Here is a 19,271-nt window from a genome sequence, read left to right on the forward strand (position 1 = left end):
TAGAGCTTGATGTTGAGTCCCTTCCACTTAGGGGGAGTTGTGCCTCTATGATGGGCCTAATCTAACATATACCAGCATTAGCTGATTTCTAGGATGATTAACATGTTTTCTCAAAACATTACCTGAATTTGGTGGGATGTGATCTAATTCTTAGAGTCTTTACAATTACCTTATCTATTATTTATTATAATTATTTTAAATATATTTTAACCCGGTCGATCAATCATTAAAATTGAGTAACATGATTTTTGTCCAAGTTACTACTGGTACAATTTTCATTATATACACTGAATAATGTAAAGAAAAATCAATATAAATTAAAATACAAGAAAATGCCCGTATTAAGATTAAGTGCACAAATGCAAAGATTGAAACGCGTACACTATTACCATATAAGTAGTAAAGCATACAATTCAAACACTTTAATATCTTCAATGACATTAAATATATAATATAACCCTAAGGTAACATTTATTTATTTATTTATTTATTTATGTTGTAATCTAACACATTATTTTAAAGAATTTTTTTTATATTTTTCGTTTTACTAAAAGAGTTTCATAAAACTCACATTTTAGTCAATATTTTATTTAATTATTGATTAAAAAAACTATATTTTAAAAATATTTTTTTTATAATTGCAGATTTCATTTAAGATTAAGATGGTATTCAAAATCTAAATTTGGAAATAGCATACTATGTCAACCTATTCCAATCAAATAAGGAAGTTCTATAAAATATTGTGTATGAGCTGAGATACTCTTAAATGTAAGAATTAAATTGGTATTTTTTGAACTGAATATTATGCATGCACAAAAAGAAAAACAACATTTGTAATAATAAGAAAAGAAAAAAAGTAACACAGAAAAAGACAGTGCTTCTGGTTTTGAATATTCATGGGATGGAGACAAATTGGAATGTGTCTGTAACCGGGATTTGCGTCCATTCCTTCCAATGACCAGAGACTTTCTTAAACTTTCTTCACTTTTCTTCTTTTCTTTTCATGTTGGTGTTCACTGTTGTGTTCTGCACTGCTTTCTCACCACATTCATCTCTTTCTCTCTCATTTCCTTATTTATTCATTTTTCTTAATTTGATTCCAATTTTGGAGTCACACTCCGATTCACCATCTCAGTCTCTTCAACCTTCAAACCTCCGCGTTTTCTAGTGCCTGTCTAGTTGCACAACTCGTTGAAAAGTCAACCCCCCAGAAATCCCTTTTTTCCACCCTACCCCTTCTTCATTTCCTTCCTTCAACACATTCCCTGCCCTTCTCTTTTCTCCTCCAAAGTTTCAATCTTTTGCGTCTTTTCTCTTTCAAGGTTGGATTTCCCTCCATTGGGGTGCTCTGAATATATTGCAAGTTCAGATCTGTTTACGTGAGTCATCGTGCACGTTCTAGCATCCATTTGTCCCCTTTTTTGGGTTTCAGATTCCTGGGTTTTATGTAGTAGTTTTTTTTTATTGGGTTTGGTTTGTTTCAATTGCATTGGAGGCAGTGACATGGCATATTAACCACTTTATGTTGTGATGCAGATTTTTCTTGTGGAGCGAAAGACTGAAGGATTGTGTTTATCTCTATTGACTGTGGTTATGCATTAAAGCTGTGATTTTGAAGGACTGTAGTGGTGTCAGTGATTTCAAATTTTAATTTAAACTGTAAGGGTTGGTTTCGGAAATTTATATTGGAATAGGAGAAGATTTTGAAAATGATTGTAAGGAAAGGCATGGGACGGGCCAAGTCACTGCTTGCGCTGCTTATGGTGCTTCTGTTTTCCTTTGCCACTTACAATTTGATAGCTATGATCATGGAGCATAAGGCAGATGGGTTAGAACTTTCAAATAGAAAATTGATGAGGTCTAATTCAAAGTTTCATGTTGCCGTTACTGCAACCGATGCTGCTTACAATCAATGGCAATGCCGGATTATGTACTATTGGTATAAGAAAGTGAAGGACATGCCTGGATCAGAAATGGGGAAGTTCACCCGTATACTTCATTCTGGTAGGGCAGACCAGTTAATGGATGAGATTCCTACTTTTGTGGTTGATCCACTTCCTGATGGCTTAGACAAGGTAAATATTTTTCTGTTTCCCCAGTAGAATTGTATATTTTTTTTGGCTCTACTAAACTTGTCTCCATTTGGTGAATTTCTGACCTAATAGCAAATTTACTAATCATGACATACGGAATAAGCCTATTCCTTTCACAACTTTGGGGTGAGGGGAGCAATGGGAGGGAAAAGGGTGATGGTTGTCTTGCTAAAGTAATATGTTTTAATTTGTTGCTTTTTAATTCTGAAATAAGCTGTCTAAAAGAATTAAGAGAATGGTCGTTGTTCGGTACCTTGTTGAATGTTCTCCTGATCATACATAAAAGAGTTTATTTTTAAAGACGGAACTTGATAAAATGCAATGAGATGTGTTTAGAGTAAAATTGGACTGTGGCATGGTTTTGTTTGAATATCTTGCATTTTCCTTGTACAGTTATGGGCCTGATTTTTTCTGGCATTTAATTTGCCTTATAATGTAGTAGTAATAATGATTGTTGCTAGTTTTGGGATATGAAAGGTCATTTCCATTTTCGACTTCTTGTCACTAAATTAATCTCATAATTACTGATGGTGATTGATACCCAACTTGTTATATATCTAAGTATGTTGCTGCTACTGTTCAAGTTCTGATGCAAAAAAATTTATTGTATAATGAGGGCAACAGAAGCTGATCTGCAGAAATATAATATCATAATATGCTACTATTTTTTTTTTTTTGAAGTTTATGATCACATGTCTGTAGTGAAATATTGTAAGATAAATATATAGCTTTTCTTAATGTGCATTTACAAAAGAGTGATTATTTTGTGTAACCATATGTAATTATATGTACCTTGGTGGGCTCTTACATGTCATTATCCTTGCATATTGAATTGTTTCTGTCAAATAGTGAAGGCTTTTGCACATGGAGAAAAAAGGGGAATAGAGATGAGAGTTGCTAATAACTGTTGCAGTTATTTTGCTTCCTTTTTTCTGAAAGAATTTGTTTCCATCCTTGAGTAAACCAGACAATAACTTAGTGATTTTAATTTCTTATTATCTTTTCCTTGGAGACATATGAGTGTATTTTCCCACTTTACTGTGCATCTTACTGTGTGTTTATTCCAAATTGTCAAATATGTACTGGTAGTATTTATTGATGTTTTTCAGCTGAGGAACCCTCTTTAGCTTATATTAGTTTTTAAATTCACAAGTTACAATAAGTGTAGGTGCCCAAATAAGCTGCTTTTGAGCAATGAGTTTAGGTAACCTAGATTTAGGCTCATATTTGATTGCAGTCATGACTGTCTAGTGGCAATTATGTTGACTTAACATGTTCCAAGCCATTGATAATTATCAACTGTATCATGAATGGCATTTTTGTGATCTTTATATATTGTGCTGTCATCAAAATTTACATCCTTTTATTTTTGGTGCAGGGTTATATTGTCCTAAATAGACCATGGGCTTTTGTTCAGTGGCTGGAGAAAGCAGATATTCAGGAAGAGTAAGTGTCTTAATTTTGGTTTTCTACAATTTTTTTTCTCTCTCCAATAATGAAATCTAAGTAGCAGTGTTTTATGATTGGTGCAGATATATTCTGATGGCAGAACCTGACCACATATTTGTAAATCCTTTGCCTAATTTGGCTTATGAATCCCAGCCCGCTGCTTATCCATTTTTCTATATAAAACCAGCTCAAAATGAAAAAATAATTAGGAAATTCTATCCTGAGGAAAAGGGTCCTGTGACTAATATTGATCCAATTGGCAATTCTCCTGTAATCATTAAGAAGGTGAAGTCTGAATTAATAGTTTGCATACAGTGCTTGATCGATATTAGTTATTACTCTGTTACCCTTATAGCTGTTATGGTTCCTGTTATAACTATTATCAAATTTTCTTGATTTCCCATAAGCGACCTATTCTTTCATTTAAGGCATTGAATTTTCTTATCACCAGTCTTTGATGGAGGAAATAGCTCCCACATGGGTAAATGTTTCATTGATAATGAAAGATGATCCAGATACTGATAAAGCTTTTGGATGGGTGCTTGAAATGTGAGTAATACTAGAGGACTTCAAGATTTAGGGGCTTTATTTTCTTTTAGTTATCATTTACTTATATTCTTTTCATTTTATTAATTTTCCTGGATCCTGCTCTGTACTAATTGGTCTAACATTCTGCTCCTTTGATTCTCTGTTGAGTAAAGGTATGCTTATGCTGTGGCATCTGCATTGCATGGTGTAAAGCATAATCTGCGAAAAGACTTCATGCTGCAGGTTTGAAGTGCTTGTGTTGTCTTGTATTTGTTACTTGAGTAAGTCATACATAAGTCCATGACATGAATTGTTGGAATGTTTCAGCCACCTTGGGATTTAAATGTTGAGGATAGATTCATCATCCATTATACGTATGGATGTGACTATAATTTGAAGGTGAGTTATTTTCTCCTTACTGCAGTATGATGTGAAAGTAAGATAGATAAACTATATTTCTATGGTTAGTATTCCTTTGTGTTATGTCTGTCCATGTTTGAAAAATATTAGTCTTGCACTTAGTTGTTTTATCTATAAGTTTTATTACTTCATCCAGGGGGTGCTGACATATGGGAAGATTGGAGAGTGGCGTTTTGACAAGAGATCTTATCTTATGGGTCCTCCACCCAAAAACCTCCCCTTACCACCTCCAGGAGTTCCTGAAAGTGTGGTAAGTCCACGCTTCAAAATTTCTGGGTGTTTTGCTTTGAAATTACTAATCATAGACATTTAATGAGGAGTTGATGTTGGAAAGTTGCTACAGTCTAAATTGTTATGCTCTTTCTTGATCTTAATGTTTTTGAAGTAGGTAACATCACCTAAAGAAAGCAGTGCAAAGTTGTTAAGTTTGAGATTCCACTTAAGATGGGGAGAAGGATGATAACCTGTAACTCAGGGACCATAAGATCCTACTTATTTAAAATGAAAAATCATATATGTGTTGTGTGTGTGTGTGTTCATAGAAAATTAAAACAAACTCTAAAGTACATTAAGAATTGATAAGAAAATGATCATATTAATATATTCATTTTTGAAAGACAAGTGATTGATAACCACAAATATTGATGTCTATGTAATCCTTAAAAAATGTATTAATACTGATTGAGCCATCCTCTTTTCTCGTATAATTTTGTGTTTCTAAATGGTCCAAAAGGAGGGTTTTTGAGATACTATGTACTTATCTTGCACACCTGCCTTTCAATTTCAACTTCCATCTATTAACCCATAATAGATCAGAATTTCTTCTCGTTATATCTGAAGTTAAATTTTAGAATGTTGATTTTGCGTGTAAAACTAGTTAGAAGGAATTTTATGGTGGTTCTGCTTTCTAACAGATGGCTATATATAAGAAAAAAAGTTTATTATCTGTAGATTGAGTTTGTGGTTGTGAAGGTAGGAAAACCAAATATGTTTTGATGTGCATACCCCCTGCTTCAACATTATTCTAACTTTTGCATGCAAAGTGATTCAAAGAATTAAATTTACTTCACAAAATTACCATTCCAAAACCTAATCAAATGTTAATCATGTCCATCTAAAGGAAATTATTTTGGGTAGGAGTCATTGTTAATTGAGCATTGAGTCTGTGTAGAAAAAAAAAAACATTGGAGGAGAGTTTTCTCTCCTATTCATTGTTCTTTTCATCATATTTTCATGTTAGTTATGTAGGAAGTCATATATTGGTGTTAAGCCATTGGTACAAGGCAAAAATTAGCCTTGTTTATGTTGCATCTGTTATAGCATTTAGTGGACCACTTGACCTCAATGGCTTACTCCAATGAAAAATAAATTGAATGGAAAAGGTTGGTTGTATGTGTTTGATGGAGTTCTGATGTGATTTTATTTTACAGTATTTGCTAATCCTTCATACTACAGTTGTTTCAACTGCAGCTTCATTAGTGTCATTTCCTGCTTCTTCAATGATTGCTAATTTTTGTCAACTAATAGTTACTGCAATGATCATTTTCAGGTGCGGCTTGTAAAAATGGTGAATGAGGCTACGGCAAACATACCTGAATGGGAGTCAATAAACAGAAGTTGATGGAAAGATCACAAACCTTATTGTCTTGCACTCTTGATGCCAGTGAGTTGAAGATGAGGACTATAAATACTTGTCAAAATAGATTAGTTTAAGCAAATAGGAATGGTGATGAATACAAATGATGTTTTGGGTTTTCTCTGAAATTATAGTTTTTTTTTTCAATAGCTAGTTAATTCTTTTGCACTCAAACGTATACAAGACATTTACAATCTATTGCACTACTGTAATTTTGCCAACCCAATGTTGTCACAGTGCAACCAATGGAGGAATTGCATCTTATCTCTTCTTTTCCTTCCTTTTGGGCTATGAACCAAGGATAGATTTCATAATCTAAGTTTATGTATTAATTTGTTAAAATTATGTAAAACATAATTCATAATTACCACTTCTAAAAATTATATTCTTGGGATTGTTCTGTCATCATACAAAAACAATACCTACAATGATGGGATTCGTTCTACAAGAATAACTTGTTCTGGAAGATCTGTTATGAATGGGAACAAAAATAGTACGCAAAATAACACAAATCAAAATAGTAGAGATAAATAATTTTTTTAATGTGCTTTATTAATGTTAAAAATGCATACATTTTATGCAGATGAGTTAAGCTTTAGAAACCACGAGTTTAAATCATATTTTAAAAAAAAATAACATTATATTGATAAACATAAATATTTGTTAATTTTTTTTATTCCCGCCGTAATTGTTACAATTACTTTTATTAAATAAATATATTTAAAATTAATAGGATAAATTGCTTATTTATATTCATAACATTTTTATCATTCATTCCTAGCTATTTTACTAAATATATATTTCGTTACATATTAGAAATAAAATCAAATTTGAAGTTTAAATATGTTTTTTAATTTATTTATTGAATTCATTTTAACTTATAACATTGGATTCAGTTTTTATGAAATTTAAATTTCAAAACATTTTAAGGTAAAAAAAATACTATGTTTCTAATTAAACCCGTAGATCGCAAAATTTTACAACTAGTTGTTATATAATGTGAGAACTTTATAATATAGAAAATGGTATAAATTATAAAGTACGTGCTTATATAGTTTTTGCAAGTTCTTAAAACACTACTCAGGTCAAGTCCCCTGCATCCTAGTCACCAAGATCTATTACTTTTGTCCATCAAAACAAATTTTCATTAATAATTTTCACTTGTGATTTTTTAAATTTTAAATAAAAAGAATTCATTTAATATTTTTATTAACACACCTAAAATAAGTCAGTGCGTTGAAAAAACAATAAGTATACAAGTCAAGTTCTTGTTATCGCTTCGTAAATTGTTTCAAATTCGCCCCACGTTTTTTAATTATTTAAAGAGAAAATTTGAGTCAAACACAGAAAAGCTTGAAAAGAAATTTGACTTCCGGCTTCCCCACTATTTCTCAACTATTTCAACTCTTACTTTTAATTAATCTTTTAAGCTAAAAATTAAATTCTAATAATCAATTAATTCTTATTTTAAACTTTGACTTTAAATAATTTTACACAAAAAAAAAAACTGCATAACTGAAGGAAAAAAATCTTATTAAAAAGTACTAAGCTTTAATGTCATAAATATATTCCACTTGTAACTGTTATTTTTTTATAGCACAAAGAAGTTGCATACAAGAAACTGCTCCAGGGTACCTCTGAAGAACAAAAGCAATTGAACGCACCAGCAGGAAATAAAAAGAGACAATCGAATTTTTAATTCAGATAATAGACCAAGACATCCATAATCCAAAATCCAAAATCCAACAGAGATTATTTATTTATAAGTTCGAGTAAAGCCCGACTAGGTAAAAGGAAGAAAGTAATATGTAAAAACAAAAAAAGCTTAACAAAGATGCAACCACTTACTCAAGCATATGCTTCACAGTGTCATTATCACATTCCATTATCCAGCTTAGAGGAGCGCTTCATACCTACCAATCTTTCCAACTAGTCTGAAGCTTTTACGAGTAAGAAATAAAATGTATCACCCGCAGCAAGTCTTACAGGTGTATGGCGCACTATTATGACACTTCCACCAGAGAAGTGAACAAACCATCGTAACATATACCACCAATCCCACAAGATACACAAGCTCCAAGATGACTTTACTTTATCTATCCACCCTAAAGATGCATGTTTATCTTCATTCACCCGGACTTCAGAGCTCAGCAAATTCTACAATAATTTACAAGCAAATTATGCTAGAGTAGATTCGGCAGTTAACACACAACACAATGACCAATCAACAGTTAAGATACAATACAAGCCTTGATTCCTAAACTTCCCAACACTGTTTACGAAGATAGTAATAGAGGCCAAGCTAAATCAGAAGCAAGACAACTAGACACATAAGATGGGAATTTGAAAAATCAGACGAAGGGGGATATGTAGCACACAAATTATCCAAATTTCAATTGTGGTTTTTAAACATAATGAATAAAAGAATAAGTTGATTCCCCCACCTTTTGTAGTAGCAACCTCCTGCAACATGTCTAGGCCAGATAAACTCCACCAAAATTCAACGACAAGGCAGTAGAACTGGAGTTTGATGGGGTAGCAAAGGCATGCAGCACATTTGTAATAATCCTTCAAGGACCTATTTATGTTAGCAAACCAAATATTAAACAAAAAGAAAAACACCCTTCAAACAAACAGCAATAACTATAGAACTTCACATATCTGATCGATTTCAAAGAGAAAAATCATCCAATCCGATGACTTCGGTTTCCATCATTTATCATTTGGCTTGATTTAAAATTTAAATTCAATCCAAGTCAGTCTAAATCAGTTTGGAAAGAATAAGTTTTCGTTTTTTAAACAGAAATGCATATAATAAGCATAAAAAATAAATTTAAAATATAAAACATCTCGGCTATAAATCAATATATAGTAGAACAACTCTTTAAATATATATTATTAAAAATAAATTTACACAAATTATTAATTATATTTATATACCTTTACTCATAGTAACTAAAAATTATCTTTGATCAGATATATTTTCATAAATAAGTATCAAGTTATGTGATCATTTTACAAATATATAAGCAAAAAAGTTGTAAACATGAGTGGTATCATAGATATAAAAGAAAAAATATATGCATAAGCTGTTTAAATTAGGTTTGAATTGAATCAGTTTTCAAAATCTAATCTGAAATCTAATCCATATCAATAAAAAAGTTCGGTTCAGTTCTTTTTTGTTTGGTTTAGCTGTTTCCAACTTTTGGGGTTGTTTTATAAATAAACCCTAGCAATAAATACAAACGGGAAGCATACCATCAATATTCTTGTACCGTGGAGCGACATCACACGAAGTATTGACCTGTCCATATTGATTGTCCTTGGAATTGCTCAGGCAGTGGAGTAAAATGGTGATTTCCATTTGTGAGAACCTGTGGCTGCAACTGCTGATTTTGGTGTGTTTTTAAAAGCTCAAAAGTCTGCTGATCTTGCCAGCCATTCTGTTTCTCCACTTGCAGAGACGGAATTTGTTTTCCAGTATAGGAAAAACTGACTGGCCCACTCAAACCATTGTTACCAACTTGATGAGAATTTGACTGAGACCAAGTAAGAGGACCATTTGGACCTAAACCTTTGGTTGATACAGGCAACTGATATCCATCCAACCAACTGTAATCATCCATAATTGAATTCCCACTAATTGAATCTGAACCAGTGGGTTCAATACCTTGTTTAAGAGGAACATGACTGAATCCAGGAGGAGGTCCAAGGTGCCTAGAAGGTCGACTGACAGGAGATTTTTTCACACCAGCTTGCAAGGTGGATGACATTTTCACAACAGAGTTATCAGTAAATGTTCCAGTAGACGCATTGGCATCAACTTTGAATGAATTTGCAAAGTCGTCAGCTTTTGAGAGATCATGACCATAAAAGATACTAGTACCAGTACTTACAGATTGCTGAGTAGGAACTGCACGTGCAGGAGGGTCAGAGATTGCGACAGCTTCTTTAAATGGTAGGCCAGGTTTCATCATGTGCCCATTCTCCATGAATCTAAGACCTTTCAAACTGTTCGCAAGAGATATTTCCTCCTCTAACCACCTCAAAGAATGTGGTTGAACTGGTGGGTGCTGAGGAACCATAGCATTGACAGAAGCAGGTAAAGAAATTTGATGATTTGCATCATTGAGAGGTTTAGAAGTAGAATTTTCATTAAATTTCATATCCCCTACAGATGCTGTTGGAACCGATTCTAAGCCTTCAGGGGGTGCCCATGATGAGGCGACCACCATATCAGCTCCTTTCTCAGCTACTAAGGGCTTGAAAACAATAACCTCATCGTCGTCCTCTCCTTCAATATACTGATGGTAGTCTGCACCAGGTGTACTTGAAAAGGAGGAAATAACAAAATCATCTGAGATTTGAGGCTTAACACCTACTACAAATTTCTTTCCCTTTGAGTCAAAATATATCATTTGCTGATCAACCGTAACAACATTTGCTAAAGCCTTTCCTGCAGCTAAAATCCTTTTGACCCGAGCTTTTCTTTCCTTTTCACTGTCACTCCCAAGGGAATTCTTCCTTGAAAAATCCAAGATGGTTTGCGCAGGGAGAAGTGGAACAAATCCTCTTAACTCAAAATCCTCCCACAAAGCAAGCCGATTTTCAGTTTCCCCTTCTTCATACCTGCTCATATTATTAAAGCAGGTTTCCTCTTCATCTTCTGACATGGGCAAAAGTGAAAGTAATCTGTTCAAGAAGGATAGACAATGATTCCAAAATTTTGATCTAATAGGTGCCTGATTATCTTCGTCCTTGCCTGCAGCAATATCTGGATAACATGCCAACCACTCAACAAAAACCAAAATGCCTGGTAAGAGATAACTGCAAGAAGGATCCCGCAGCAGCATACATTTCTCTACGACTAAACTCATCAATTCAAAAGCTGCAGTGAATGCATTCTTAAGTAGAGCAGCACGCTGTAGAATTTCTGCATACGTTTGACCTTCAGAATCCTTTTTCACATTGTAAACTGTAAATATGATCATGGAAACAATTCTGACAATGGCCAGTTTGTTCTCAAGAGTATCTATGCCGAAATTCAGCTCTTCATCTTGCCCTGATGATAGAAGCTCATGCAGGCCAGCACAAACAAGAGATAGAACTTCAGCAAAGGTCTCAAGGCTATCATTATGACATGAGAAAAAGAGAAAAGTCAGTATAATATTTCTCAATGGTTTTGTGCACAGAATGGTCAGATAGATTGTGTGCGTTAATAATATGTACCTTGTTCGAGTGAATAAGATTCCATTAAGACGGACAAGGCGTGTGCAGAAGGATTTGTAAGTGTCCTGTATATTGGATGCTCCTTCCTTTCTGGGACAGGTTTCTACACCAGTATCCCTGGTCACAAGTTTCGCTTCCCCTTTTCCCATTCCATTGACTGCATGAGCTTTAAGGTCACCACCAGAGAGCTTAGAGTAACTTTGGCGATTCTATCACGGTATTGTAAAACAGATAGTTAGAATGCCAACAGCACTCTCAAAGCATGAAAATAAACAAAGGATCAAGCTCAAGCTAATTCTCCACCCCCAATCATGGCAAATAAACAGAACTCCTTTATGAGAAAAGGTATGTGGTGCTGCAGTTTTCAATTCATGTCTGAACTGAATAAACAAAAATCAATGTTTGAACAACTTGCAAACCATGTGAATTTAGGGCTATAAAAAAATGAACTGAACTAAACTGAATTGAACAGTAATAAAAAAAACTGAACTGGTTTTTAGTTTACTTTTTAAAAACTAAACAACACTTAAACTGAATTATTCAAACTGAACTGCAACTCCTGAAATTGAAAAATATGCTTCAAAATAAGATGTATGCTCAAAATAGTTCAAACAGGTCAGAGTATATTTGTTAAGTTTAGTTAGTCTTAACCGTTACACAGTTCAGTGCAATTCAATTGAATAGTTATATAGTTCAGTTTAGTTGAACCACTTTTATAGTTTAATTCAGTTCTTCAATAATGTTGTTCAGCATTTTCATTTTGCTCATCCCTAGTGAAATTTACAACTTGTACTTTCAATGCATTCCACTTTGAGTACTGAGCAGTATAAGTAGTAGAAAAGACTGAACTTGAAACATCATAATTGTACTTCAGTTTGCAAGTAAACAAAAACACACCAAAGTTTAACACATCAAGATCAAAGAACAAGACACATACTGTTCAAAAAGTTGAGACTTCTAGACAAAAAAATCCAAGAATTTCAAAACCAACCCCATCGTCATATTACCTTCTCAAATGCAAGTATCAAATTATCCCTGGCAGTTGAAAATGGACTATCCACAGCCAAACTCCGAAAATAACAATAAACAGTAGTCAGCTCATCCTCATTATATGAAGCCAACAAAGCAAGCTGAAAATAACAGACATGTCAAAATGGAATACAATGGCTATGGACCATGACTCAACAAGAGATGTGAAGTTGTGAACAACCAAAAGCAAAACACAACAGAGACAGGAATGCCAAAAACCTGATGATAGGGGTTTCCACTTGAAGGCCATGTAGTTGCAGCTTGTAGATAGTAACTAGAAGCTGCTGCATATTCACGCTTTTTTGAGTCACCTCCACCATATAAGCCTTTGTATCGAGCAAGATCACCCAAGTATATCAAACAACGGTGACAAGATATTAAACCTTTCTTCATCTCAGAAGATTTCTTTCCATCCTTCCCCACAATAATTTTATTTTCTGCGTCCTCAAAATAACCAAGAGGAAGCCCATACTTGGCTCTAATGTTCATTATAAGATCATGGTAAAATCCAGTTGCTTCTGAAAGGAAAGTCTTAAACTGCAGCCTTATTTTAGTTATCCGGTCAGGTCGAACAGGACCTTTCCCTCCCATAGATGATTTTGAGCTTACAGAAGTATGAGCAGCATTAAAGTATGCCCTCAATTCCTCAATCCGCTTATAGTGCAATTGCCACAGAGCATACTCAATATTATGCTTCTCAGAAAAGGCATGATCCTCAAGAATTATTGCTTCATAATTCTCACGTATCTGCTGCCAAGCATTTGGATCTGATGGAACCTGTGCCTGAGCTGATCTCCTTTGCTTATTCTCCAATTCAAGGTTCTAAGTGAGAAAACAATGAACTTAAGAAAAACAGATTTGGACTCATACTGTATCACAGAAAAAAGTAAGCCTTGGAAAGAAAAATGATCAGGGGTTATGCATTCTACATGGTTTGCTATGACAGGAAACAAGAACTTCTGGGTTGATTTGAGTTCTTAATTTTATTCAGTTACTTAACCTTCGAGAACCAGACAAGTGGTTACTAACCAGTGTAATACGTGATGACAATTGCAAAAGGCCACCTTAAATAAAAGGACCAAAACACAATGCAACAGTTCTTGACAATATTATACACTATAGCATACTGATAACAAGGTCTACATTAATTCCAAAATAAAGTCAAACTAAAGAAATCAAACCAACCCTGCAAAGTGGGGTAATCTTTCCTATTAGAGGAAGAAGAATAACATCAATTAATGAAACCCAAACCTACAACATCTAAATGGCTCAATCAACACTGGACACATCCTCCAAAACTGTAACTTCTATATGCAGATACATTATTAAAGATTTACACAGATGATCCCTTGTTCAGTTGATAGAGAGAGAAAGGAGTACCTTCTCATAAAGGCGATGAGCACGCTCCCATGATGAAGGAGCAAAAGCTTTATCCATCTCTACTGTATTGACTAAACTCAAGCTACATAAAACCTACAGATAAAAAATCAAATTAATAACTCAGTTCAAAGAATCAGGAACTTCATGTCACTGAGACAAGAAAAGAAAAGAAAAAAGTTACAAGGTTTTTGTGGCACTAAATTGATGACCAACCAAATAACTATAGTCTCCACAATATACAAAAGTACGCATTAAAAGTGCTATAATTCAATAAAAAAAAAGTAATACAAAATTCAGTCGTCCAGGATTATTCCCGTCAACAACAAGCGATAATAATTTCAAAACAAAGCTTGGTTCAGTTTATCACAACTCAGTGAAAGCTCTACTTCTTCAAACACAAATTCCATACATCAAATTATAAAGCATGAATTCTAAAATCAGGTTTCTTGTAGCTCCTACAGCCAGTGTACTTGCAGAAATCAGTTACAGGAAGGTGAAAATATGAACAAACATAGGCAATGCGAGAGATGCACAAGAACGCACAAGAACGATGCTAACAGTGAGAAACAAAACCAGATCCACGAAATTCAATTCAACAATGATACAATACCTAAAGGCGAATAAGCTAATATCAACAAACGAGATTGATGAGAAGACGAAAGAGGAAGCTTCGAAAACAGAATCAAAATCAAAGAATTAGAAACAGTAAGAGTCACCTGCGGAAGAGGATCCAATAATCGATCAAAAGGAAGGTATCGGTGTTTGGTAGTTGTGAGTTGTGTTGTGTGCGTGAGAAGGGAGAGAGATAGAAGGAGGCGTGGTGGAAGTGGTTGTTGTGTTGGAGGGCCCTATAAGGGATAACGCGTATCTCTTCACCTCTTATGGATTTTAGTTTTCAATGCAACTGGCGAATCTCTAACGACGCCGTTTAGACCAATCACAAGGCTTTGACCTCAACTCGTTCCGCATTCTTCATAATTCTTTTCTCTCCATACAATTCAATGTGCATTTTACATCACAACTATATCAGATTGTGTTTAATTCTATTTTTATTTTGGTTTAATACATTAGTAAGTTGTTAATGTTTTTTAAAAAAAAATGATTTTTAAGGTATTAATAATATATTGACACTTTTTTAAAAAAATATAACCACTTAATAATTTTTTATTAATATATAATAATAATAAATTTAAAATTATTATTATATTAATAAAAACAAATTGTTAAATGGTTATATTATAAAAGCAGATGCCAAAATATATTTTTCTTTTTAGAATACAAATGGAGTTTTGAATTTTTTTTGAAAAAAAAAATAGTTGAGTTCTTGAGTTAAAAAAAAAATTACAATGACATTTCTTATTATCTTTTTAATTATTAAAGATATGAGTAGAAATAGGTATGTTGTTGGTAGGATCAACTTAACATATGATAAAAGATAAATATGATAAAAGATAAACCAACTTAACATATGTATGATAAAAGATCTTGTCTCAATAAGAAAAAGAAAAACAGTTTTAATTTTTCTAATCCCAATAACAGATAAACCAACTTTATAGATGTATGATAAAAAAATATTGTCACAATAAGAAAAAAAATTTAAAATTTTCTAATCTTAATGCTTCTAACTCCACTTTCAAGGCAAAGTAAGCTTAGTTATGTTTATAAAAAGTAAAGTTATCATGTAAATAAAAACAAACTATATAAAGGGAAAAACAATAATCATGTTAAGGTTCCTTTTGGTCAAACTAAAAAAAATATATAGTGATTGTTTTTCAAACAATATATTATGATCAAATTTAAGTGCATATTTGTGCAAAAAAAAAAAGTGTTTCACTCCTATACTACGAGGATGGAGAATAACACTTACATTCTGGTAATTTTTAAATTATTATAGTTATAAGAGAATGAAAGACTACTTTGAAACTAACAACTTAAAAGTGACCTATTATGTGTCTATAATTAGAATTAATCTAATTTTATTTTTGTAATATTGTTATAAAAATTGTGAATGTGTCATTTTAATCTAACAAGATTGTTATGACAACAAAAATAATGCTTTTATATAAAGGGGATAATTCTAATTAAAGTTTGACTGTACCTAATTTATTTTTTAGAGTTTTTAATGATCATGCATATACGCTCTTTCATTTGATTATTATGATGTGTGACATGTTAGATTGCAAGATATGAAATTCACATATGTTATAAAATTATAACAATTGGTACTAATTAACTTGTATTGACAAACAAAATAAAAAATGTGATATATGTCTAAAATTTAAAAATATACTCACACAATTAAGACATAATTTGATAAAACAATTGTCAAAATTTAAAACAAATTTCATTGAACATGTTAAGTTAGAAGAATATTTGGTAGATTATTTAACAAAACTCTCAAGTAAGTAATATTATTTTAGAATATAATGGGAGAATGAAACTTAAGTTCTCCAGCTATTGTATTAACTTCTCGTCTGGGATTCCCGAGTGATACTGTCCCAACTATAGTATTAATTATCTTTTGGACCTTGCGTCTGATCCGATTGTTCCTCTCAGGATTATCACTTCGTGGTTGAGTCCTTCTTATTGGGCTTTCACTGCTTGTTCTTGTTGATTGTAGTGTTCTTTTTGACCTCTAGATGGGTATCGATCCCTCTGCGGAGATCAGTAAGAGCTTGTGTCAGTTTTAATGAATTTGTGGAAATGACCAGTTTGAATAAATTCTTTTATCTTGTCTTTCAATGCTTGACAGCCTTCACTTGTATGGTCATAACCCTAAACCCTAAACTCAATTGTTATGATATTGACAGTGTTTAGATGTATCCATGTTTCTCGGACTTTGTGACTGCTTTAGGGCCATGATTAACTCTGCTTGCAATGCTTCGTCCAGAATTCATCCTCTTGGAACAATTATTGGGGTGTAATTATGAAACCAAGGTCTCTGGTTTTCTCTGAAATGGTCAGACCGACCTGACATAGGTCGATTTCCTTTATTTTTGTCCTCCCCTTATCTGCACCGTTGGACTGGATGCTCATGTGATAGTCAGTATGTTCTTCTATCTGCATGAACTTGGTTGTACGATTCCTCAATTCATCCATGTTTTTAGCTGGTCTGTTGATTAAGCTTTCAATAAATGGGTCAGGTCGGATCGCCGAGACAAGGTCATGCATGACTGTTTTTGGCATCAAATTTCTAATACCCATGCAAAATTTGTTAAATCTGTCAATAAATGCTCGCAAGGATTCTCCCTTTTCTTGTTTCATGTTAAGGAGAGACATGGATAAGGTGTGGTGCGGTTGACTCATTGCATATTGCGTAGTGAACTTTGTTGTTAGGACTTTAATCCCATGTTTGTTTTCATGGATGTACTGTTCAAGAGGAAAGATGTGAGTGGATATCCATGGTTTGGATCAAGGGATGTGCAGGAAAGTGAAGGAGAGGATATACCTGTGAACAGTAAATATTCTCTCCCTCAAAATGAAGAGATGTAGAAGGAAAGCCATGTCAGCATCCCTTATTTCCAAATTTACCCTCACTTGAATGTATCACAATGTTTCATTTGAATGTATTAGTATTTTAAAAATTTTATTGTACAATGTTTAAAATATATATATATATATATATATATATATATAATGAAGAAACAAATCATAATAAATTTTAAGGAAGTTTTAAGTTTGTTTATTATTTTATAAAATATTATAAATCAGTGTAAAAAAAATATAGTTAAATAAAATCTTCCATTTATATATTAGTTATTAGAGTAGATCAGGTGATACCTATTTTTCAAGTTCTAATAAGATGTTTTATTAAATGTGGTTGGATTTATTTTTTTTTAAAGAAAATAATATACTATATCTAATTAAAATTGAAAATATTATCTGGGTTGGATCATGGTCATCACTAAAAGGTTATACTAAACATTTTTCATTTTATTTTATACTAAATATTTAATTTATTTAATACAAAAAAATTCCTAAAAACAATCCATCACTTAAAATAATTTTATTCTAACTTAAATTATTCATTAGAAACTGAAAATATAATTAATATATTAAAATATGTATTTATGTATTATGTTATATTTTTGTTACTGTTGTATTTTTTAGATTGCTTTATAGTGAGGTTTTTTAATATTAAAAAATAGTAATTTTTTATTTATATAAGATGTGATTTATTTTTAATTTTATAGTATATGTTTAATATTTAAAGAAATTATTTGAAATTCTTTTTTTATTTTTATTTTTTGTTATGTTTATATTAAAATATTTCTATATATAGTTATTATGTTTATGAATTATAATTTATTTTATTATAATTTTTTATGAAATTTTTGTCTATTGTTCATTACGTTATATTTTTGTTGTTGTAGTATTTTTTATTTTTCCTTTCTAGAGGGTTTTTAATATTAAAAGATAATATCTTTTTATTTATATAAGATTTGATTTATTTTTCAATTTTATTACTTGAAGTTCTGTTTTTATTTAATTTGTTGAATACATATTTTTTTCTAATTATAGTTTTTATATTATACATATTTACATTTAACATATATCTTTTTAATTATAATTTTTAAATCTACGAAATGTGTGAAAGTTTTTCATTTTTAAACAAAAACAACTCATTTTATTATTAATTTTTTAATAGGCAAGGGTTAATCTGTAAAGTAACATTTCACACCTTTAAAAAAAATTAAAATTCCCTCATAACCATTACATCACTCACAAACTCCCATAAACTTTCCTCACACATCCATCCTAACATACCCCAATCCAAACACCCTCACTTTCTTCACACTTTCCTCACACATCCACTCCCTCAAATCCTCACACATCCCCTCCCTAATCCAAACAGAGCCTAATGGCCTGTTTACTTCAAGGGATGTACGGTTCACAAGGATGGAAGTGCAGTGATATCCCTTGCTTGGATCTGCTGATGTGCGCGGAAGAGGAAGAGAGGATCACTGTGAACAATACTTCCCTTACTTTTCCTCATATTGCAAAGAACCTTGAAGAAAGCCACATAAGCAAGTGTGTTTTTCCCATTTTAGCCTATTTTTTTGTCTTTGCATAAAAGTAGAAGATTACTTAATATATAACATAATATAATACAAATAAAATAATATTAAAATTATCTAAATATAAATATTAATTATTACAATAAATTTAACCAACACAAATATTTAATGATATTATTAATAAAATATATTTTTAAAATAATGATGATAAATATAAATTAAATAAAATTATTAAATAATAGTAATATTAATAATTATTTTTATATCAAATATTTAATAATTATTATTTATTATTAATAATAAATAAAATTATAATATAATAAAATTAAATATAGTTATTTATATAAATAAATAAATTAGTTTTTTTAAATATAAAAAAAGTTGTAATTTTAAGTTTTCATTAATTAAAAAAATTAAAATTTCAATCATACTCATCATGTTACTTACAAATTTATTATTTTTATGAAAAAATTTCATGTGTTAATGATA

General features: G+C 31.8%; 2 protein-coding genes across 2 annotated transcripts; one reads left to right on the forward strand and one right to left on the reverse strand.

Annotated features, from left to right (window-relative positions):
* Positions 1–829: 829 nt before the first annotated feature.
* On the forward strand, positions 830–6,390 carry LOC137826757 (hydroxyproline O-arabinosyltransferase PLENTY). The gene is made up of 9 exons (XM_068632893.1): positions 830–1,379; positions 1,537–2,075; positions 3,472–3,539; positions 3,626–3,827; positions 3,994–4,091; positions 4,244–4,313; positions 4,398–4,469; positions 4,627–4,740; positions 6,040–6,390. Exons 2-9 carry the CDS (start codon positions 1,710–1,712, stop codon positions 6,109–6,111), a joined length of 1,062 nt encoding a protein of 353 aa, XP_068488994.1. The 5' UTR covers positions 830–1,379; positions 1,537–1,709; the 3' UTR covers positions 6,112–6,390.
* Positions 6,391–7,800: 1,410 nt separating this feature from the next.
* Positions 7,801–14,769, reverse strand: LOC137826756 (nonsense-mediated mRNA decay factor SMG7). The gene is made up of 8 exons (XM_068632892.1): positions 14,481–14,769; positions 13,765–13,857; positions 12,604–13,206; positions 12,363–12,485; positions 11,356–11,564; positions 9,385–11,253; positions 8,571–8,704; positions 7,801–8,283 (listed from the first exon to the last, which is right to left on the reverse strand). Exons 2-6 carry the CDS (start codon positions 13,819–13,821, stop codon positions 9,414–9,416), a joined length of 2,832 nt encoding a protein of 943 aa, XP_068488993.1. The 5' UTR covers positions 13,822–13,857; positions 14,481–14,769; the 3' UTR covers positions 7,801–8,283; positions 8,571–8,704; positions 9,385–9,413.
* Between the last annotated feature and the right edge of the window lie 4,502 nt (positions 14,770–19,271).

Source organism: Phaseolus vulgaris, chromosome 8 (assembly GCF_051622355.1).
Source record: "Phaseolus vulgaris cultivar YP4 chromosome 8, ASM5162235v1, whole genome shotgun sequence".
Classification (NCBI taxonomy): domain Eukaryota; kingdom Viridiplantae; phylum Streptophyta; class Magnoliopsida; order Fabales; family Fabaceae; genus Phaseolus; species Phaseolus vulgaris.